Source organism: Talpa occidentalis, unplaced genomic scaffold, assembly GCF_014898055.3.
Source record: "Talpa occidentalis isolate TD23 unplaced genomic scaffold, MPIMG_talOcc4v2.1 talOcc4.6, whole genome shotgun sequence".
Taxonomy (NCBI): Eukaryota; Metazoa; Chordata; class Mammalia; order Eulipotyphla; family Talpidae; genus Talpa; species Talpa occidentalis.
The window spans coordinates 60,023,075-60,048,830 of NW_023604972.1; the positions used below are offsets into that span (position 1 = coordinate 60,023,075).

The 25,756-nt window shown below is 32.6% G+C and overlaps 1 protein-coding gene across 1 annotated transcript in view; it reads left to right on the forward strand.

Moving 5' to 3' along the window:
• The window catches only part of GRID2 (glutamate ionotropic receptor delta type subunit 2), a 1,708,541-nt gene that overhangs the window by 1,343,229 nt on the left and 339,556 nt on the right, over nucleotides 1–25,756 (forward strand). Inside the window, exon 11 of the mRNA XM_037529328.2 lies at nucleotides 3,194–3,506. Within this exon, the coding sequence (XP_037385225.2) occupies nucleotides 3,194–3,506 (313 nt within the window). The remainder of the gene's footprint in view (nucleotides 1–3,193; nucleotides 3,507–25,756) is intronic.

Below are 25,756 nucleotides of genomic sequence, written 5' to 3' on the forward strand. Positions count from 1 at the left end.
TGTACCTTCTCTGACCACAGGACATAAAACTAGATATAAACTATAAAGTAAAAGCAGCAAAAACTGCATATACAAGGAGATTAAACAGCATGCAGCTTAATAGCAATTGAAAGAAAATGGAATACAAAGCAGAAATTAAAAAATACATTGATATTAAATAAAATGATGACACAAATTACCAGAATCTATGGGAAATAAAAAGCCTTGGTAGTCATCTGAGAGTTAGGGGCCAGTGAAAAGATTGAAGTTTTCATGAGGATAAAGTTTTGAGAAGTCATTGCAAAAATTTTATGAATAAGTTGACATACATACACATATGCATAATCATATAAATACATAAATAGATAGATAAATAAAGGGAAGGGTTTAGAAAAGGAGAGGGAAGGGGAGTGAGGGAGAGTAATGGGGAGAGAGCAAGGGAAAGGAATAAAGGAAGATGGGAGGAGGGAGAAAGGAAGGGTAGGAACAATTGTTTATCTCCAATTATTTTTGGTTGTTGGAGGTATTCAAGAAGTTTTAGGGTCATATTTCTGAATCAGTGGTTTCTAACAATTTTGTGGTCCAGTACAGCTGTTCTAATACATGTAAGGATGATGACATATTCATATGAAGAAAATGATCTGTTGCATCATTGATTCTGAAGAATGGAGTGAGGGATGTCTTTAGGAATGTGTCTACAAACCTCAGCAGGCAGGAATGTATGTGTTTGTGTCAAGTATTTCTGCAGCTTAAAAAAAGCACATTGATGGCACTGGAAGGGATCATGCTCAGCGAAATAAGCCAGAAAGAAAAAGAAAAATACCGGATGGTCTCACTCATAGCAGGAATCTAGAAAACTTAAATAAGGGACCAGGAAAATGAATAACTATAAGAAAGTGAAAATCAAAATCAACAAAAAACTATGAACCAGAGATACTCTATGGGGGGTAGGAGGCGGGAGGGGAGGGATTGGGGTCAAAATAAGGGGGTTGCAATTTTATGGGGAATATAAAAATAAAATTAAAAAAAAAAGCACATTGAATGATTCTGATATACCCTCCACAGGAAGTTGTGAATATCTTAAGAATAGACTAAGCAAGAGTTGAAATTAATATTTAGAAAATTCTCCATAGAAATATGACCAATAGTAATCATATCAAACAAATATTTTACCACTTACAAAATAAACAAATATTTTAACACACACAAAATAGTCTGCTTCCTTTTCGTAAACCCCACATTGTTCCCTAATGTTTCTTTAATGTACTATAGAAATTCATTGTGTAATACTTCAAAACATCTATTATTAAAATCAGTACATGGCTACCTAGTCATAATCTTGACAATATAAAACAATTATTTATTAACAAAACATTTATCGACATTTACAAATATTCAATCACCGTGTTATCAGTAAATTCCCTTGTAGATGGAATTTTCTGACTTTAGTTCAGTCATAAAATGCTTTGTGCATCAATTATTAAATTACTAATAGTAAGTCAGTGTCCTGAAAATATAAATGAACCTCCTGAGAGCTTAATTGAAGTGTGGGTAGTTATTTATTCACCTCTAAGACTGAGATAAATGAGTCATCTCACAATAGTAATACCAAACACTGGCAAATAAATAAACTGAAACTCAGAGAAAATCGGACTAAAGAGCTAAAGTTCCAGGTTAGATTTTCAATCTGAAAGCACTCAATTCCTAAAATTTATATATATAAAATATTTAAACTTGTAAGTAATAGTAATTATTTATTTTAAGCTTCATTTTCACATAGTATTATGAAGTTTGATACTTCTTAGTTAATGAGTCTAAACTCATGATCTTACATTAGTATGACCTTGTTACAACATAAATAGTACAATTTAAAAATCAAAGTTTCAGACTTTTCATGATAAAAATAGTCCTAAAATCTTAATTGCCTAATTTGACTCAATTGGAGAATGAATGATACTTGCAATATTGTAAAATGGTTATAAGTACAGGCTTTCGTGTTAGAGAAACATAGCTTTGGTATCTTGTTCCTATACTTAACTGTGTAAGTTGTTTAAATTCTTTAAGTCTTAGTTTCATCATGAAAATAGCAGGGGAAAAACAATTCATAACTCATTGTAAGAATTAAATAAGAAAAAATATTTAAATTCTTAGTATGCATAGTGCATAAATTTTGCTAGAATCACTTTGAGGTCATTATAACATCAGAGAGAATATTTATGGGAGTTGGATAAGCATTCCACTAGTCATGTTACTTTCCATATTTTGTTTCATTTTGTTTTTTTGCCAAAGACCAAAAAAGTTTCTATATCATTTCATAAAACAATAAAAATAAGGAAAAGTTAATCAAAATGTTCAACATTTTACTATTATTTGTATGGGTCTTGAAGGAGTTTCCCACAGATGTAATTACAGTCACAGATGATTATTTAGCAAGATGTATTTTTTAGATATTTAAATGTGTTCTCACTTTATAGATATTATCTATAAAGTCATTTTTTGTGCTCTTACTGTAATTCTAATACATGCTTTAAGAATAATAATATGTGCTGTAGTTTGGAGTGCTATCACTATGAATCTAAGGAGACACACACAGAGAAGAAGGGTTATTATTCCTAGAAGATTTATCTGTCTTTAATTGTTCAGTAAAATGATTCTGAGTTATACAAAATCATTGCAGAGACTTTAATCATATGACATTACAGCATAATGCTACAAAAGTTTTAACAAACTGTAATGTATTTAAAGTCCAATGATATAAATTCTGATGCAGAAACACATAAATCAAAGGTAAAATGCCATTTTTTAAGTAACTGAGTTAATAATATAAATGCTAAAAATATATTGAATATATTGGAAATTATTTCTCAGAAAGAATTTTCAAGTTTTGTTTTTAATGAGGAGTTTTATTAAATGACCCAAGGGAAAGAGACGTTTCCTTCAAGTTCTCTGACTGAAATATTCTTCACTGATTTCACATGCTCTGGTAATATGAACAAGATAATTTATGTGATTCCGGGGGCACAAGATGTGCATTAAGAAATGCAAGTTACACATAGCTCTTCTCTAAGAAATCTCTGAAGCATTTTTCAATTTATAAAGACTTAAAATGTTGCCTGAAGCAGGTATTTTTTTTTTCCTCAAGGCAAGTTAAAATGCTATAAATGAAAATGATTTTCATATTGTAAATATATTCCTTTCTCTTTCAATTTTTCAGAGAGCTGACATAGGTATTTCTGCTTTAACCATCACTCCAGATCGTGAGAATGTAGTGGACTTTACAACCCGTTACATGGACTACTCAGTGGGAGTACTACTTCGAAGGGCCGAAAAAACTGTGGATATGTTTGCTTGTCTTGCACCATTTGATCTCTCTCTGTGGGCTTGTATTGCTGGCACAGTCCTTCTGGTGGGTCTACTAGTCTACCTCTTGAATTGGCTGAACCCCCCACGATTACAAATGGGATCAATGACTTCTACTACTCTTTACAACTCCATGTGGTTTGTGTATGGATCCTTTGTACAGCAAGGTAAGGATAATAATACGCTTCAGTATAAAAAAAAAAAAAAGTGATGTTTCAAATGCCATGAATTCAGTTGAGTAGAATATCTATCTGACATAAGTTTGTATTCCTTTTTTTTAAAGATTTATTTATTTATGCATAAAATAGCTGGGATACAGACCAGAGATGTGGGGGGGGGGCAGTGAGGGGATTCACTAGAGACAGAGCAGGGAACAGAACAGGCAGACTGATTGAAATACACTGCCGAGGGGAGCAGCGGGCAAGACAGAAGAAGTCTGCCCCGTCATGTGGGTTGCTCCCTGGCCAGCCAGGGATCGAACTCCTGCTGCAGTGGCTGTGGATTGCTTCATAGGGCGGTGCTTAAGCCCTTGCACCAACAGGGAGGCCCGATGTCAATATGTATTATAAAGGGTCTTTGTGACAATGCTTAGAAAAGAACATTTCCTAGTCTTTCTTAGTGATCTCCAAAATAAAAGTCTCAAGCAAAGATGGTTCATTATCTTTTGGTGCAAGTTCCACTTCATCAACAAAGCAAAAAGCGAATGACAATGGTAAGGTTCATTAGAAATTCAAGATCTGATTTTCCTCCCTGAAGTCTGACATTCTGGGAATGTTACTGGGATGAAATGATTCACTGTACACAGATACTACTTAGTTATTCACATATGTAAAAGATATTGAGATTTGTTCTTAGTTCAATGGCATTGTTTCATATATCAAAAATAGTCATGTGTGGTGAAAAGATTTGGAGTAATTTAAGATTACAATTCCATTAAATTCTAAAGAATGCCATTGGTTGTAATTCAATATTCAATCTATTCTTTAAATGTGCCCAGTTAATTATTTGACTCTCACCAATTGAACTCTTTATTTAAGATTACTGCCATCACAGAGGGAAAAACAAAGCAATAAAATACTAGGGGATTTATATTTTATTGTAAAATGGTCACATCTACTGAAGAGGAGAAATATATGTTGCCATGGAAACACATGACACATTTGCTTTAATATTTACAAATTTCAATGGCACCTTACTTTTTACTCACACTTGCTATTGAATCTTTCATTAAATGTCATTATTTCTCATCTCATTTAAATACTCATCAGGTTTGTCAAAACCATTTATCTGTACTTTCTCACTACCTACCCCTTAAATTTCCATAAGCGTACTTCTCCCTCTACCATTCTGGATCATGAGTTATGACTAAAATTAAAGTCATCGTATAGTTAACATTTTCAATTCATTTGTTAATCACAATTCCAATAAATATTTAATTCACGCTACTTCCAAATGTAGAATTTTACTAGGGTTGAATATAAAATAATAAAAAAAATCTTTGTCATCATCGAACTACATGTTTAGTGAGACACAGACACGTAAATAAGCAAATACAATTACAGACAGAAAGTTATAGAGATAATCACAGACTACTCTGAGTCAAATAGGTAGGGAAAATAAACTTATATTAATATGACCAAGAAGATTATTTGAATTAGTACCATATAAACAGAAAGAGAATTACTATGTAAAGAACTTATTGAAGAAGAAGAGTGAGAAAAAGAAATATAGATGGAAAGGATAACACTTAAGGCCAAGAAGGGACAGAGAAATTAGGATAGACTATGCATAATGGAGCTGCATGAAGACTGACAATATATTATATTTATATTATCAAGAGTTTGAACTTAATCCTCAAGGAAATGTCCAGGTATTTAAAGGTATTGAAAGGGTAAAGCATGTTTAAATTTATACGATAGATATATTATCAGTGGGAAAAGTAGACTCTAAAAGGTCAATGTGGAAACTAAGAAAAAGTATAAGGTATCTTAATAATTAAAGAGTTGATGTGGTTTTCATAAAGGTATGGCAGAACTGGGAATTAAAGAGAAAGGTTTTGATGAATATTATCAAAAGAACTTGATTAATTGTATACTCATGAGGGCATTGTTACTAAAGGATAAAAAGGAGGCAAAATTTTATCCTGGAGTGGATATTTTTTTATTCTGAATTGGGAAATATGTCTACTGGATGTCGATGTCATTTACTGCTGAATAAAAGAAAAAAATAGGGGTGATGGGGAAAATTATACATTCATTTTGTTGCATGTTGAGTATGAACTATCTATGGAGCATACAAGGGGATATTTCTTATTTCTTAAAAAGATTTATTTATGCATACAAGAACAGGGGTACAAGCCAGAGTTGTGGGGGGAAAGGAGATTCATCAGAGAGAGAGTGGGGAGCAACAGGTGGATTGACTGACATATACTGCTGAGGGGAGCAACAGGAGAAGCAGGAGAGGTCTGCTGCACCAGGTGGGTTAGCTCTCTGGCCAGAGATCTAACTCTTGCTGAAGAGGCTGCTGATAGCTTCATCGTCTGAGACTTAACCCTTATGCCACCAGGGAGGCCCAACTTGATATCTCTAATGCTTGAAGTGGTTTGACATATTTGTCAGAAGCACAGAAGAGATGTGAGAGATAAATATATATTTGGAAGATATTGTAGATAATTAAAACTTGGAAGGGAATAAATAAGATCACACAAAGCAGTTGTTCGCAACTGCGTACTCCTGAAGAAGGACCGCTGGCCCAGGGAGAGCCTAAGGTAGAGCCCAAAGGAAATGAATGGGTAAAAGAAATTTCTATGGTAACTGATAAGAAATGATGAGAGAGATGCTGATGCCATGTTCATACTATGCAGCTGTGTATACACCAAATAAAGACATGGAAGGCTAAACATGGAGGGCTAAAATTCATATTTTACAATATGCTCTTCACTACCATTTCTATATTGAGTATTATTATATTCAACTGAAAAGTATAAATACAAACGATGCATCATTTGCCTGAGGTATAAGATTCTTTAAAAACTTGTAACGATTTTTGAAATTATTATATTTACTATTTGGAAAAAAAATATGATCTTACATAGAAACAGCTTCTGTATAGATTTGTTGCTGAGCTCATTTGCATCATCACTTCTGTTACCTTTTATAATCTCTAGTTCAAGGGGCATCATCAAAATTATCAGAATTAAATACTTTATTCTCAGTTAAAAAAAGGAACAATGAAAAAACATCAGTATGAGAGAGTCTGAAGATTATCTTTATAAAATGGAACATATGAGCCTAAAATTTTTGAAATGGAGCAGTAATGAATAGGTTATAGGTGTGTGAATGTGAATTCCTGAAGTTAAGAATTTGTGAAAGACTTCAAAGATGGCCAAGGAAACGAGAGCACAGGGGAATTAGTGGATCATTTGTAGTGATGGTCACCTTATACAGGAGAGGAAGAAAATGAACTAGGTGTTAGAGTTATGAATAAATGAAAAAGCTGATCTTATTTTGTATTTTAAATTGTGTCCTCCTGCATTCTTTCCTTATATTTTTCTCTCTTTTTTTGGTAAAGTTATATTTACTGAGGCAGTGTTGATTTGCATCACATTATATGTGATGTCTAGATTTACATCTCTACAAATGCACATTATTTTGCCAATCCCACACCAAAGTCTTTGTAATCCTCCATTATAAGCCCCCTCCCCCCTCTTTTGCTCTCACCCATGACACCCCTCTTCTGGTAGCCTTAGGCATAGTCCAATATTCTCTCCCCCTCCTGTTTCCACTACTTCTTCGGTTTCTTCCTCTCCCCTCCTGGATGTGTCAGACCTATGGTCAGCTTTCAAGGTTTGTCTTTGTCTGAACTTTTGGTTTATTTATGTGTATTCCACACATAAGTGAAATCATTTGTATTTATCTTTCTCTTTCTGACTTATTTCACTTAGCATAATTTCTTCCAGCTTCATTCAGTTGCTGCAGTTTTCTTTCTTAATTGCTGAGTAGTATTCCTTTGTGTATATAAACATCTTCTTAATCCATTCATCTGTAGGTTGTTTCCAAATTCTGGCTGTTGTAAACAGTGCTGCCATAAACATAGGAGAGCAAATTTTCCTTTAGAATCAGTGTTTTTCTGCACTATGCGTAGACAACTAGGAGTGGAATTCTTGGATTGTATGGAAAATCCATCTTTAGTGTTTTAAGGAAATTCCACAAACTTTCCACACAGACATACATATTAGAAGCTTGAAACACTTTGAATTTTTCTTCTTTCAACTTGTGTATCCAACCATCATCATGTTCTGCTAATTTCACCTCCTAATTATTTCTAGAAGTGGCAAAATTTTCTTACCTAGAGAGATAGACCTTGAATTTTCCCTAGATTAGCCCTACCCCATTTCTCATGTGAATTACTGGAGTCTCACAACAGGCTTTTATCCAAATTTGTTCTCTGCAAATGTATTTCATATATTTACTTACGTGCAAAAAAAAAAAAAATCACTGTCATGGAAACTTAGCCACATAATTCCCACTCTTCAGATATCCCCTTGGCTCTCCTATGGGTTCTTTAGAACATGAACAAAATCCCATGCTCTGGCTCTTGTCCAGTGAGGGATTCTCATCTACTACCAGTCATTTGTACTGTATCCTCCAATTACTCCAAACAGATATTTTGTCTCTTGAACACAAGATAAGACTCTTTCAAGTCTGTCTTTGTTCCTGCTCTTTTCTTTTTTTTTTTTATTTTCCAAGAAAACTCTATTTGCAAAAAAGAAATGTGAGCCCATGTATGCATAGTTTGTCACACATGCTATGGATTTTTTTCAGTTCCTTGTATTGCCTTTTATTTATCAATTCTGTTTTCATATGGCAAGTTCCTGTGCTACCTCTACTTTTGTTTCGATCTCACTTTTTTCAGGAAATCTGGGAATGTGGACTATCTTCCATACTTTCAAGATATATTTGTCATAGTACTTATCAAGTATAGTACAATTGCTTTTCTTTTCTCATTCATTTCCACCTGAGTCCCTTGAAGATGAGACAGTGCCATATTTGTCTTTATAGTACCTTTCCCTATTATTTCAGTGCTGTGTGTATACTGAGTGTTTAATAAATGTGTAGCTAAAATCAGTAAAAGAATGTGAACACTTTACTATCAGACTGCAGTTAACAATTTTGTATTTGTTAGATTATATTCGGTTCCTCAGGGACCAGAAACTCAATAAACCAAATAGGAAATTTTTGGAATATCTCTTCTCGTATAATTTATAAGTATGTAAATTGAGAAAAAATTTAATAGACTCTCCTATTGGTTGAAACCTATGGTGGGAGCGATGTGCTTATGAATTGTTTTTTTCATTTTTGCTTTCCTCAAAGTTACATTTCAATATTTTTTAAGTATAACCATGAGAAAAATATATAAAATTACCCATGATAGCTATTATTCTTTTCCAGGTCTGTAAATATGTGGCAGATATCAAGTTATCAATATATTAAACACTTTTTGATCTCAACTGTGCCCTTAAATAAATTATACAAGCTATAAGTTAATTGTATATTTATACAAATTTATAATGATAGGTAATACTGAATTGTGTATGATTAACTATTTCATCTTTGAAATACTGCTGTATTTTCGTTTGCGAACAATGAAAAGGTGAATTCATTAGAAGATAACTAGATGGCCTATACAGTTTGATTAAAAATAAATAAGAGGCTCATTGACCCAATGAAAAAGAAAATCAATGATACTATGCATGCATTGGAATTGAGTTGTCATTTGTGATATTTTTCAAAATAAATACATTTTAAAAAGTACACTTGGGCCTCCCCTGGTGGCGAAGCAGTTGAGTGCTGGGCTGCCAAGCTGACCACAAACTGTGCAGTGCCTGTTCGATCCCCAGCCGCCGGTGAGTGTCCCACATGACACGCAAACCTCTCCTGCCCTGTCCGCTGCTCCCCTCAGTAGTGTATTTCGTCGGTCTGCCTGTTCTGTTCCCTGCTCTGGCTCTGGTGAATTCTCTCACCCTCCTGCGCTTCTGACTATACCCAGCGCTTATATAAATAAATAAATAAATATTAAAAAAAACCACTTATTTCATAATTACAGTCTTTATTGAGGTACAAGATTAGATTGAACAGGGGTAAAAATGCATCTTGTGTGTTATCAGATGGATTTCTGAAAAAAATAGTTTAGCGACAGCTAAAAGAAGAAAAATGTTAAATATATGTGAGTTGTTTACTAATCCTGATTTTTTATTTTTTCATCTGTGACTTTGAAGCATTCTGTAAAAACAGTTCAGGGACTCCAACTGTGCAGAAGCAGTATGGTCCATTGTAGAGATAAACTTAGTACATCTGTTCAGTTGGAACATTAGTTCTTGTGAATTAGTTAAATGAATGAATGAGAGACCAATTTCAAGCAAATTTTGTTGTCATTTTATATCCTCTCTTTTCTCCATGTCTGTGCAAATTTCTCTGCAATCAACATGCTTAAATTAAAAAAACTAAAGGTCCAGATTTAAACATCCCTTAAGTTGGGTTTATGGTAGTGATTCAATATAATCTGGGCCATGGAGGGCCTCTAAACATTGTTCACACATGTAATTGTATATATGTGTGTATGTATACATGTATACATATACACATACATACATACATATGCACACATGTATATACACATACATACATGCTGTTCACTTGCAGAGGGAATTTTTAAAGGTTCTCAGATATTTTCACTTGATTCAATGAAATATCAATTTTTATAGTCTTGTAAAATATTTGAAGAAATTACATTTGTTTCCCAGTAAGCATTTACTAAGTATCTACCACTTATATGCCATGACAGAAAGAGAAAAAGACAACAAGAAATACTTACAGTTACTGTTACAATTAACATTTCTTGGGTATGCTGTTTGTCTCTCCCAAACTCAATATTTTACATAAGGTCATAAATAAGAAAGAAACATGACTCTTGCAGGTTGGTCAGCACCATCTCAATGTCCATAGCCAGGCTGGAGCCAAATAAACCTCCTTTGATGAGAGGAGCAGACAGAAATATTGGAAAGAGTGAAGAAAGAAAATTCTTTTGTGACCTTCTTAAAGATCAAATAGCTCTGCAGATGCTACTGATGAATAGAAAGAGGACCTTTAGGAGTTGTAGCAGTAACTTCTCTATTGCTGCATAAGAGTCAACTTGACTGGCATCCCACTGGCTTTGTGATACTAGGACAAATTTTAGAAGAAAATAAGAAACTCTTCCCATTGCCAGATGGTTTGCACTGTTATAGAGAATCACAACTTTCTCATTTCCACAAAATGTCTCTATTAAATTAGGCAGCAGAAGAGATTGTTGATGAGAGCATCTCTCTAAAACTTTGCAAATAACTCAAAAAGACATTCATTTTTAAGAATGTAGCTTCAAAATACATGAAATTTACTACTGTCCTATTCACAAAACTCCAAAGTATTCAAGCCTTGATATGCAGTAGCTAAAGTCATCACTTTGTAATGTCATCTAATATTTCACATTCAATGTGAATATAACAAACAAATGGTGTTGGCTAGCTTTGTTGTTTACTGAAACTAATGAATGCAGGGAAAATGAGAGTAATTCCCAGTGACAGGTTAACTGAGCTAGAAATTTTTCTCTCTACATTTTGTTCTTAGAGGTATTAACACAAGAAGTCTCTCTGTAATTTTTATTTAGGTCAGAACAACATCTTTGTTGTTGTTAATTATGACTGGTAGTTCTTAACTAAGAGAGCACCAAACACTTTAAGTGCTGTCACATCCATTTGAGAATTTGCCCATTCTGATTTAAAACATGACAAGGTGCTCAGTTTCTTTCCCTTTTTATCACCAGCATTCTCTACCACTTTAGAAAAAAGTTAAATTTTCATGCTTTCAGGAACTGTTCAAACTACATTATGTGTGTGGAGAGTGAGTAATTTGTGTAACTAGAAAGCAATGCCATAAAGCTAAGATGTAAAGACAATTGGTTTACATTCCCAAAAGACTTTAAAAATCTCTTAAGCAGAATGTATATATGAATAATGTGCATTCAACATGCTCCAGAGTTTTTATTTATTTTAATACCAACTCTTCACGATTTGAACCAAAAAAAATTCACAATGGACTTTTGCAAATTTAAAAGTAATTAAGGAATGTGAGGAAGAAATCAGATTTCTGTTTATAGAATTCAAAGTTCTGGCATGATAAGCACTATTGGGCCAATGTGAACTATTTACAAAAACACAGCATAACTACAAACATTATTTTCGTATTTAACCAAACAAGGAAGTCGTTCCCTGAGAGATCCTTAATAAAACTGAAGGATGACTTTAAGATACACTGTGTCGGGTCTCCCTGGTGGCGCAGGAGGTTGTGCCCAGCACTATGAAGCTGTCCCCAGCTTCTGTAGCGTGGGTTCGATTCCAGCTGACCAGGAAGATACCCACATGGGGTGGCAGACCTCTTCTGTCTCACCCACTGCTCTCCTCAGCAGCGTATTTCAGTCTGCCTGTTCTGTTCCTGCTTCACAGCCTGCACCACTAGGGAGGCCCTCTTTTTTTTTTTTTAAGATTTATTTATTCACATATACAAAAACCGGGGTACAGGCCAGATATGAGGGAAGATGAGAGCAGGGAGCAGAACGGGAAGAAGGACTGAAGACACTGCTGAGGGGAGCAGCGGGCAAGGCAGGAGAGGTCTGCCATGCCATGTGGGTTTCTCCCCCTTGCCGGCGGGGAATCAAACCCTCGCTGCAGAGGCTGCGGACAGCTTCACAGCGCAGTGCTCAATCTGCTGTGTCACCAGGGAGGCCCTATAACTATATTTTTAATGAGAATTGTTCATTTTTTGAATCAAGATTTAACAAAACCATCAATAAACTACCCATGTCTACACTGTAGACAAACAAAATTATTTTTTTTATTTGAGAATTATTTCTTTGACTTTTATCTATAGCCAAAACTTATAGAATCTCTTTATATTTAAAACTCTGCCTCTTAGCTTTTAAATTAACTATTTAATTGTGACAACTATACAGTTTGTTCTACCTGCCTGAGTTTTCTTTTTCTAGCAGTTAGTATATATACTCATTTAAGCACTTCTTTGGCATGTTCTGAAATTATTTCTTTTGTGTCTTTACTTTTTAAAATCCTCATTCTTGGGCCTCCCCGGTGGCGCAGCGGTTGAGCGCTGGGTTGCGAAGCTGCCCGCGGCCTCTGCAGCGCCGGTTCGATCCCCGGCTGCTCCCCGGCCACCGGAGGAGGGTCCCACATGGCGCGCAGACCTCTCCTGCCGCCCGCTGCTCCCCTCAGCAGTGTACTTCAGTCCTTCTGCCTGCTCTGCTCCCCAGTCTGGCTCTGGTGAATTCTCTCACCCTCCCGCGCTTCTGATGTACCCAGTGCATGTAAAAAAAAAAACAAAACAAACAAACAAATAAAATAAATAAATAAAACATGCCTCTATAAAAAAAAAAACTATTTAAAAAAAATTAAAAAAAAATAAAATCCTCATTCTTTAGGAAATATCTGCTTGTATATTAAAATAGAGTTGTAAATAGGATGGTATGGCCTCTATCTTCATAAAGCTTTCAATATCTAGGAGAAACAGTTCCATAACAGAATCAGAACATTCACCTTTCGCATAGATAAACAGTCCATTTAGTTTGGGCTGTAAGTTTTGATTCAGAATCTTCCCATGTATATATTAAGCCATTTGGAACTTAAAAAAAAGATAATAGTTTTTTGGGGACTAAGTTATAAGAACTATAAACATATGTGTGTGTGTATATATATATATATATATATACACACACACAGTTACATATACATGTACATTTTACTTTTGGAATTACTTTTCAAGCTCTGTCACTAAAATAACACAAACTTTATCTTAGAGATTATATGAATAGCTAATTTTCCTAAACTAAACAGCCTTCCCAAACTGTCATTGATGATAGCCAAGAACCGTACTGGCCCTTTCCTGACTGAAATGATGATGGCGATGATGATGATTATGATGTTTCACTATTTTAATACACTTATAATGCCATTATTAAAAGGAAGAATCTTTATGGTTTAAAAATATGTCAAGAATTATTTGATAGTTTAATTTATTTATAAAACTAAAACAATTTTGGCTATATAAATATAGCCAAATATATAAGTATGACTTATATTAAATATTATGCCAAAATTTTTATTTCATTCATAGAATGATTCTAAACTTAAGAAAATTGCTGAAAATGATTCAATTATTTATATATATTTAATATTTATATTGTGAATACATTTAAATGCAATATAATTTATGGGAAATTAATAATCACACATGTGTATGATCTCATTATTTCAAATTAATGGAGACTGGAATATATAACACCAGATATATAGTTATAATTTGAAGATGAAAACAACTTTCCAGTGACAATAAAATTTGTGACTTTGACTTGTGAAAATTATATCACTGGATAATATTCTGAGTTATATTTGAAGTTAAAAAAAATGCCATACCTGTGTTGATTCTAAATTTAAAAAATCTTTGATATTATATTAATAATTAATATTAACTTAAGGAGATTGAATTATATTATTTTATTTAATTTATTTAAAAGAAATAAAAGACCTTCAGATATTTATGTAAACATTGTTTAACACTTTTTTTTCTGAGAAAAATTTTCACATTCTTAAATCACTAATCATTCATTGCCTGAAATAGTTTTTTTGAGAAGTGTATATTTTAAATAGAGGTCATCCTAAATATTTTGGCTTTTTAAATAATTTTGAATATTTTGAATAATTTGACTTGTCCACATAATTAACTTAGCTGCAAAGTCATGAAGAAGTCATGAAGAATTATTGATGGCATTCTGTTTTAACTTAGATCTTTTTTTAACATCATGATTGTTTCTTTTTTTCCTAGATATATAGATAATTTGTCATATTAGCGGAGACTATCTGCAAGCATCTTTATTATCGTACTATTCAAAAAGTTAGGCCACTTAGTCTTTTGTCTTCTGCCTTACATCACCACCCCAGGAGTGCTATAATCCTCCAGAAATGCAATGCCTGGAGTGTTGCACAGCTTAATAAATCACTCCATCTTACTTATCTTTTTCTTGACATATATCAAACAGCAGGAACCATTATCCTGTGACAATGTTAAGTTCTATTGACATTTTCTCTTAATTAACTGCACTACTGGCTACAAATTTTACATTGGGAATAAATTTGCTTTATTTAATGCTATCTTGAACAAAGGAAGTGTTAAGTTTGTCATGCACTTATTGTCATAAAAGATCTTGACATAGATGAAAAATCTTTGCTGTTTTTACACAGGACCAGTTTATTCTGCTGAGAAACAACAGATGGAATATGTGCTTAGTATCATATTGCATCATTTTTTTCATCAACATCTTAATAAATATATGAAAACCCAATTATATATGTCTGAATTCCTCTGTGATCTATATTTCTTCAGTAATCTAAGTAATTTTGCTTTTATAAACTGAGAGAATTTATCTTCAGATTAGACATATTTTCTTTTTTTTTAAAGATTTATTTATTTATACATACAAGAATGGGGGTACAGGCCAGAGGTGTGGGGGGTGAGAGAATTCACCAGAGACAAAGTGGGGTACAGAACAGGCAGATTGACTGAAATACACTGCTGAGGGGAGATTCAGGTGAGCCAGGAGAGGTCTGCTGTGCCATGTAGGAAGCTCCCTGGCCGGAGATCAAACTCGTGCTGCAGTGGCTGCAGATACCTTCATAGGTGCGTCTCAACCCTCTGTGCCACCAGGGAGACACTAAACATGTTTTCTGTACCTTAAAACTAAGTGTTTGTGGTCTAAACTAATGATCATTCAAAAATGAAGATTCACATCCTTAGAGATGTGAATTCTTTTATTCTAATGAAAGTAGGCAGGTAACAAAGAACAGGCATGATAAATAAATTACATAGTGTATTAGAACTTAAAGATTAAAAAAAAAAGAGTAAATCATGTTGGAAGGACTTTAAGTGTATGTGCAAAAGTTTGTGTATTTCAATAACCCCACGAAATAAGCCTCTTTTAGAATTTTGTATTAGAGCAGAGGCCTAAAATATAAGGAGGAATAGGCTGTATTGATACCTAATGGAAGGGGACTCAGGTATAGGACAAGCAAGAATTAAGGGTCTGCCCCAAGAGGCCAGATGAATAGTTTAGTAAGTGGTCAGAGAGGCCTGTGAGTTCAGATTGCATTGAACTTTATAAACTTTGACTTCTACTTAAAAAAATGGAAAGTCACTAGAATGTATTAAGTAGAGCAGTGGCAGGACAAAAATTTAGACAATATAAATAATTATCAGGACATTAATTGATAAACAAATTGATTCTGTTTTCCATTCCTCCTGTTTATTTGATGATTTACTAATTCTCATTGTAGATTTACAGCTAAACTAATCATGATTATGTTTTATAGATGTAAAGGTATGTATATATTTTGGTAAATGTGTGTTAATTATACACACACACACACACACACACAAAGATTGTGCCTTTAAAAAAACCTTAACTCCAAAATCTAACCATATTGGATCTACTATATAATGTCTCTCAGAGTAGGATTAAATAAACCCTCTTGTTTCTAAGTTACCAGAAATAAGTTTTTCTATAAAATATTATCCCTGTCAAATAATTGATTTGGAGAACTGTCTTAATATATATATATATATTTATTTTATATTATATCATATTTATATTTATATATTTTATATTATATATAATATTTTATATTATATATATTTATTTTATATTATATTTATTTTAGGATCCAAAAAGATCCTAAAATCTTCTAACATTTATAAGACAGTAGTTGGTTCTTTTGCTTCTCACAGAAAAATAAATAAGTAGCAATCTACTCACAATTTTCCTTGTGAAGATATTATTTGATTTACAATTTTTTCTTGATTTCAAAATTCACATAATTTGATCACAAATGGTCATCTGGAGCATAATATTAAATAGACACTAACTTCACAAACAGTAGAAAACTTTAAACTCAGCATTATCCCTCAAAAAGACTTCTTTTGAAAAAATGATGTGCAGTTCATTCACTGAGGCTGCACTTAATCTCTAAGCCACAAGAAAAACAAACCCAAAGCCTCTGTTAACACCAGGAAATCATGCAACTGGTCCCCCTGTAGTTGCATAGATTTGTATAGATTAGTGACACTTCTGATAAACTAAATATTTTAGAGTCATTAATATTCAATCCTCCAAATGCAGGAAATGACTTAAAGAGTGAAAATTAAAATGTTCACCCTGCTGTTCATTGATTTTTAATTTTTTTCTTCTGAGCTTGTATTGACCAATTGACATTCTACAAATGCTGACTTGAATAAGGTTAAGCAAGTTCAAAATTATATTTGATGACCTGAATAATTCATTAAAAAGGAAAAGCACTAAACTTGCTGTATTAGCACAAATACATTTTTTATAATAATGTAAGATAATAAGTTGGTCACATACAATGTTTGAGATGGATACATTTAAGTTGGAATGAGTAACATCAGTGCTACTAAATTACATAAAATGTATATCTAACTGATGAACCAAAAGAGAGATATTTGGCTGAGGAAAAAAAAGCCATTCCTGGCACTGAAAGGCAATTTTACATGCATTTACACCCAGGAAAGCTTAGAAAATGAACAATAATTGCTGAGGTCAAACTTGTAAGCTGGCTATGCTTACTTGTTTCACTTCAAGACATGACTGCAGTGCAATTTAAACCTCAAATCTATGACTATCTGAGGCTATCATTAAATGTAGGTAGCTAATCAACTGAGAAAATTAGAAATACTGACTTAAGCACATATACAAGTTACAGACAATTTCATTTGCCAAACATATACTATCATGTGCTATGAGTTTATAATCTGACACATTACATTATATGAAATATATATAGTCATATTTGTATATACATGATACAATATATAAATCCACACACATACATATAAAACATTGCTATGTATTGCTTTCAGTACTCTGTTAGGATAATCTCTCATTTGTCACTTATAGTTTAATGTACTTCACAACACTGGAAACAAATATTGTATACTGCATAATGACAGAAAATAATAAAGCATATAATTGTCAAAAACAAGAACATGCAAGCTACATAGTTTAATTTTTGTGCTTTTAAATAGTAACAAAATATTTTTACAAAGGAAACATTTTAAATTGAAGATTTTATACCTTTTTCTTTATAACATTATAAGATACTGTTTATTTTAGGAAATACTAAAACAAGCCAACAAACAGTGCATTAGATACGTATTTTCTAATTTATTTTATAATATTTTAGCAACATAGTAAAATATTTGAAATCAGAGAATTCAAGTGAAGTTGAGAATGAGAAAAATAATGTATGTTAAAGATATGATTCCTCTTTTTAAAGATATAGATAGATTGGATTTTTAAATTAGAACAGCTTGCATTAAATAAATAAAATGAAACAAATTTCATAGAATATAAACTTCTATTGTTATTAAAACTCTCTTTCTTCTTCATCTAGCTTTTGTGCTGATATTTTGACAATCTCTCTGAAAGCCAAAGAGCCTCTGCTGTTTCTTATAGATAGGGTACTACCACCAACATTAAAATATCTCTTCATAAGATAAGCATTTGCAACAGAGCTGTGCTCTATTATCCAACTTAGAAGTTCTTTTTCCTTCTCTGACATTGTTGAAGAAGTTATAAGAAATAAAATGGTGGTAGGAATCAGATAGCATGTCTGAGAGGTTTGAAGACTCAGAAGAAACTGACAGGAATCCTCCCAGGTTTATCTTTAAGTGCTTTAATTTGGTATTTTCAATCTGAAATTTGATCTGTTATTGCTTATAAAGATGTTAAAATGTGGAAATATACGCTTTAAACAATTCTCAGGGTTATTGTTTTTTTTCAAATGTTATAAGTACTTCTTATTCATCACTTTATGTATTGACATTACTTCTTCCAAATTTTATACTTTATTTGTGTTGATTAATGTTAATTTTATCAGCAAATGATCTAGCAGTCTTTATCTGTAAATCACAAAAAAAAAGGTATTATGTTAGGGGCCACTTACAAATTTTAAAGTATGAAAAGTTGCTGAGGATATGCAACAAAAATAGTAGATATATCATTCAAATAACTAAATAATCTGTGCTATTTAAAGACAGCATAAAAGACAGTTTGGAGATTATGAGACTGTTGAAGTTACAGCTGAAGTGGCCATAATCTAAAAAAAATCATTAACCGTAATAACAACAATAACAATGGAAGACTAGAAAACAGAGAATTTAATTAGAAATATATATGATAGTACTTAGTATCACAGTGGGTGTCAGTATTCAGAAAATGTATTAATATATTGATACATAATGATGCTTTCATGTTATATATAATAATTTTAAAATTAACTTAATAATACTTCATGAATGCATATTGATTGCATGAGTTATTCTTCTCTAGAGTTATTTACAGTCTACATAAGAATCTAAGTTATATGAGTTTGTGTCTATACATTGATATCTATAATTATATATTAATTTTTTTACAAAATTCTCTTTTATTATGTTTATAATAAAGGGACTTTATACACTTTTAGTAGGATTGTAAATTGGTGCAGCCCTATGACACGTAGTAATAGAAGAAATTGCAGTGATCCAGTTTTCTCAATTCTCTATATCTTACCAAAAATTACAAAAGTGCTGACTTGAAGAAGTTTATTCACCTCCATCTTTATCGTGCACTGTTTATTATAGCCAAGAACTGGAAACAACCTAAGTATTCATTGATTGACAAATGTATAGGGAAATTGTGGTATATAAAAAATGATGAAATACTGTCATTTGCAACAACATGGATAAACCTACAGACATTTATGCTTAATGAAACAAACCAGACCAAAAAAAAAAAAAGATAAATATTGCAAGATTTCATTCTTGTGGTATATAGAGGAAAACAAATAAAACATAGGTAAACCTTCGGCTTAATACCAATTAATTGTTAGTAGAAGGGGAGAGATAAGGGAAGTTGTTAAATTGGGTAATAGGGGAAGATAGTATTTAAAAGACAGAATTAGACTTTCAGCAGAGAACTTAATGTTACAGTATATATACATGTTGATTCTCAAGGGTGAACACCTGAAACTTATGTAATGTTATAATGCAATGTTATTTTAATAAAAACATTTACTAATTCTTTTGTACAGAAAAGTTTGGAATTCATGATCAATAGCATAAATGTTAAGAACACATGTGAAAGCAGACTAAAACTTAGGCCAACAATTTAAATGTTTAAGACAGGGATTTATAAGACAAAAATTTTTAATAAGCTCTCTTGTTCAAAATGATAATTGAACCAAATATACAATTTCAAAAGATAAGACAGACAGAACAAAAAAGTGCCTGATCAAAATTTATATAAAATAAGTTCACCTGACTGTTATGACTATTTTTTTTATTTCATTTGTGAAAAACCACAAAGCATCAAATATTCTCAAAGTTTTTACTTTCAGTTCACTAAAGGCTAATAGGTTGGGGAGAACAATGAAAGGTATCAATGGGGAATTGTATTAAATCCCAAAGAAAACTATCATCCAGTAATTTGTTTGGATTTCATTATTTATCTTCAAGTACCAAATATTTTCTGAAGAATATCAGCTTGATAAGTTATTTCCATAATAAATTTAAAATTAACTTGTACAATGAACAAAATAATGAAGCAAATATAAAGGAAAATTACATAAGAACACACAAGGACTTAGTGTTGACTACAGTTATTATTATATTATTTTAATATAAAAGGGAAAAAAATAGTCCTATTTAAAAAGCACAAATTACAATTCTTCATATTATGTCTTCACATAAAAACTATCAAAATGTCTGTATTTTGAATAGCAGTATGAATTCTAAGCAATTGCCAGTATCCCTTGTATACTGCCTTTTGTGCGTAGAAAAGATTTCTATGTCTATGACACTTGGAAGAAGCAACATATATAAAAGTATAAATACACTTATATGCGTGTGTTTCTTTATCTATCTATCTATCTATCTATCTATCTATCTATCTATCTATATACTTTTTTTTTCTATTTGCAATAAATCTTTCTAGAGAACCAATGTGAATATCTTCAGAGAAAAGAAGAGCAAAAAGTAACTCACCATTTTGTTCCTATATAAAACTACACATTGAAAGTTTTACTCACCTGCATATAATCCATTATATCTAAGTTTAGTTACAAAGGTATTTATCAAAGGTGTTTAGAAAGAAAATAGTTCTTTGGAACTCCAACAATTGGGTATCATTTTCTAGTAAGTCAATAAACAGTTTGGATGGGGCTTATAAATTTCTAATGACTCAATGAAATGCTTATATGTCACCATTACAATCGACTTGTGTGTCAGCCTTTAATGCTAAGACTGCTTGTCTATGTTGGTTAGATGAGTTTTTTGGAAATAGCAGGTTGGATTTTGTTTTGAGATCTAATTGGCCACTCTGTACCTATTAACTGGTGAATTTAAGTCATTGACATTTAAAGTGATCATTGAGACATTAAGTGCTTATTGCCATTTGCCATTTTTTAATTGTTTCAATTTGCCTTTTTTTGACATCTTCCTTTTATGTTTTGTTTAGATTCCACTTCTACTGTCTTAATTGTTTTATCTATTGATTCGTGTTTGAAGGTTCTGTTGAGGTTAGTTTATGATGGATTATTTTTGTGAACCGTTGAATAGTCTGATCTGAAACTCACTCTGATGTGTCAGTCACATTTTTTACTTTCTTCCTCCTTCATTTTGTATAAGTTAGATACGTTACTTCTAGATTTGTTTTGCTGTTGCTTTAGAATAGCCCATTCAGTTCTTCTTTCATGTCTGCTTGAAACAGTCTTTTAATGTTTGCTTCTCAGAGAAGCTTCTTACCCTGCATTCTGACTGGAATGACAATCTTGAAGGATTAAGTATTCTAGGCTAGAAATATTTTTCTTTCAGCACTTCAAGAATCTCCTGCCATTCATTTCTAGCCTGTAAGATTTACACTAGAAATTCTGTGGACAGTCAAATTGATGTCACCACAAAAATGTAGAAATGGATGAACTTGTTGAGTTTTCCTGGGAGTAAGCTTAAGCTAACTAGAATCTCAGCTGACTTCCAAGAACAAGTCTAAAGAGAGATCTTCACCTACTTACTTTCTCTACTGTCTGCTCATCATAAGAATTCTTATCATTGGAATATCACCTTTCTTTACAACATCGACAATCACATATTAATTATATAAGTTGTTTTAAGTTTATAATTTCCTTCTATCATCCTAGAAAATACTTTGGTCTTAGAAAATTAATTCTAAGACAAAATAATGGGATTTTTTCCCTAAGTCTTACAGGTATCTAAACTCAATCTTTTCATTTGAATTTTGTTTGCTTGAATATGTTCACAGTAAACTAATATAATTGAGAACAGAGAGAGAAAATGAAGCAGTAATAATAAATCAGAATCTGTGGTGGAAGAAATGTGCTTGTAGGAGACACCACAGGCTTCCTGGATTTTCTGTCATGTATCATTCCCTGCCTACTTTTCTCATTTGCCTGTGATAGCCTGTAAGCAATACTCACCTGACCCCACTTCTCTATGATCTTGACCTTGATTGAGGAAACACAATCTTGTTATGAAAATCATTTCATTAGGTTGTTTTGAAGATTGAATAAGAAAATGCTTACAGGGCCTCCCTGGAGTCACAGGGGTTAAATTCTTAGCACTATCAAGCTATCTCTAGCCACTACAGCATTAATATACCCGGCCAGGGACCTGACCCACATATGGTGCAGCAGACCTCTCTTGTCTCAGACGCTGCTCCCTTCAGCAGTATATTTCAATAGATCTGCCTGTTCTGCTCCCCACTCTGTCTTTGGTGAATCCTCTCACCCCCCTGCACCTCTGGACTACACCCCAGTTTTTGTATGCATAAATAAGTAAAAATAAATCTTTAAAACAAACAAAACTTAAAAAAAAAAAGAAAATGCTTACAAAACAGTTAACACAATGCCTGGTGTATCAGTATATCTATAATCAAAATTGGCTTTTGTTATTTTTTTCTAGTCTTTGTTTTTTTTTTTCTGTTTTTTATTTCAGTTTAATAGAATTTTTGAATTGTTGTTATATGTTATTTAGATCCTTTTCTTCCCTTACCCCACTTCCTTGTTACATCCAGGATTTACTTTATCATTAGGCACAGCAATAAGACACCCTGTTTCCAATATTTTTCCATTGCTCTTCAATTCCACTTGAGTTCCTGATTCTGATTACAGAGGCTCCAGTTTTAAAACTTAGAAATTCTTGTGATCACCAAAGAGCACATTAAAAAGATGGAGGAAAAGAGGAGAACATATTCCTAAAGTATTAAGTTTCATGTGGAATTCTAAAATGAATTCAGCTTTAGGTATTTGTATTTAAAAAAATAAAAACACAGAGAAACCCATGAGTTGTGGTTCATACACACTTGCTTTTTCAGTCAGCTGTGTTGTGGAAATAGCTACTTATGATATGAATAATGTCTTTAATTACAGATATGTCTGTATCACTGAAACCTGAAAATATATAAGGCCTATATAGTGAATAAAATGTCTGTATTTTATTCTAATATTTTCTTGTAATATCAACACACTAAAATCTCATTCCTTTAGTCATTTTCCAAGCTAGTATTCAAAAGTATATACTGAAAAGAAGTTGGAGATGAAGCCATTTTTTTTTCTGTTCTTTGAGAAGTCCTTCTAAGAACTTAAGCACAAGACCTCTGGAAAACAGGAAAAAGAGGGACTTCAAGATTGGAAAGGCTGATATTGCACTTGGAAAGATTAAATTCATTCTGTTAAATCATTTCATCTATGAAAGTATGTTTTAATTTATGTTAAATAAATGAGTTATAATTTAAAATGAATCTCCAAAGGTGGTTACCAGGTCACTGGGTTTGAATGGCATTTTGGAGCTTTAAATGCCATTACTCCTTGCAGTCTTACTCCTGACTCTCTTGATTGAATATGTATTGGCATTCCCTGACCTTGTGGAAATCATGATGCACTGATGCATGAGGCTTAGTTTAGGAATGAGTCTCAAATTCCAGAGGTGATTAAAAAGTTCACTTTGAGATCCATTTCACTTTTGATTCCTGTTGATAATGCTGCTTATCTTTGAATTTTTATGCTTCTGGGACTATAAAAACAGGTGCAATTTTCTTCAGAACCACCGATTGATTGAATCCCTGAAAAATGGGGTTGATAATGGAACTAGAATTTATGTAGTGGCTTTATATACTGTTTTAGGCTTTGCTATAATTATTTTAAGACATTAAAAGCTAATGCATCACTGGAGAGTGGCAGACCTGACTCAATCTTGTGCAATCTTGCTTTGTGCAATTTGACAAACTAGCAGTCATTTTGATGTTTTGTCTTTGGGTGCCTTTCCCAACCCTCATTTCATTGCCAAGGATGTATTGAAATCAGTAGATAGCAAGAAAAATAGCACTAAAAAGAAGAATAGTGTTCAAGGGCTTCAAAATGTGCTATTTGGATAAATATTAAGAATACTACTTATATTCCTTGTTCAACCACATACTGGGTACCTATCCCCCCTTTTTTGGTGTGAATAGGCAATTGATAATATAGTAAATTATATATATTTGGTTTCACTTTAATATGATTTCTATGAGCAATATACAATGCAATATATGGATGTATTAAAAATAGAAATAAAATACCTAATGTATCAATCAAATATTGTAATAATTAAAACAAATATCAAATTCATAAAGGCAAATATGGCAGAGGTGAGAAAAACAAAGGGTGACCTATACAACTTTTAAATTGAAGGTAAGCTCTGAACAAAGTACCTAAAAACTTTCAGAGGATGTTGAGGGGTTTGTTTTGATATATTTCTCCTTTTTAATTTAAATTATTAAAATCTTAATTATTTCAATATTGTAGTATCAGAGAATTTCTGTGCACTGTGCCCATAACTTTTTCTTTTAAGATTTATTTATTTATGCATACAAGAGCTGGGAGTTAGCCAGAAGTATGGGAGGATGAGAGGATTCACCAGATATTGTGGGGAGCAGAACAGGTGGATCCACTGAAATACACTGCTAAGGGGAGCATTGGGAAAGACAGGCGAGGTCTGCTATAACAGGTGGGTGAGTTCCGTGGCCGGGAATTGAACTCATGCTGCAGTGGCTGTGGATTGCTTCATAGGACTGAGTCTTAACCCCTTGTGCTACCAGGGAGGTCCGCCATAACTTTTTTTGGTACCAAAATCTAGAATCTATACTCTTTACTCTTACAGAGCAAGACATTTACTGGTGTATCTAAACCCAAAAAGGAGAGAAAGAAAAAGGTTATGTGATTCCCCCTCTTTTTTATTTTTTTAACAAGATATCTAAAATAGCATAAGAGGACAACTACAGTAAGAGCATGAATATAGAACTAGGGCACCTCTGAAGCAAATGCTAACTATGTAAACCATACAAGCACTGAAAAATATTCTGAAAGTAAATGTGGGTTTGGGGTATTCCTTATAGTTATTGAAATTTAGTTGTAATATCAGTGTTCTGGAGATGCAGTCTTAGTTTTAGCACTAAAATTCACAAAGCTCCTTCTGATTTATGCTGGGAAAGGAAGCAGAAAAAGAGGTAAGTAAATACAATGTTTTATTGTAGATGAAAATGGCAGAAAACCTAAAGTGTGCCAGCTGATTCATTATGCTTTTTCCCTAACAATTAATTGTGTAAGATTCATATCTGTGGATTAATGGAAATTTCTGCAATGGCTATCTATACTACCAAGTCTTCCAATTAATCTGATCAATTTAAAACATTTAGAAGCTTTTTTATAAAAAATGAAATCTGATAAAAATAGAAAAATATTTCCAATATCAGTGTCAATACAGAATCTATAAAATAATACATTTATCTATTCAAAATGGATTAACAAATCCCATTAAAAAATGGACTTCAGTAATTAGTGTTCTAAAATATTTATTTGACCCAAGAAATTTAATACATAATATACATTTAGTAAATGCAACACAGTTCATTCATATTATGATCACTGTTTCCAATAAAATTGAATAAAAGCAATTAATTCAAGAAGAAAACAAACCTTTATTAAATGACACTTTGAGAAAGGGTTTGCAAGTATTTCTAAATGCCACCACTCCCACTAATACCACCACTCCCACATTCTTGGAGATATTAAAGTAGACCACTTTGAGAGGTTGGGAGGGAAATCTTGGAAAATACTTTGTATATAATGCTTATTCTGCATTCTTTATGTTACACCTAATGAAACTTCTATTTCAATGAAGCTGGTCAACATGGGCTGGAAGACTGGCCCATGTCC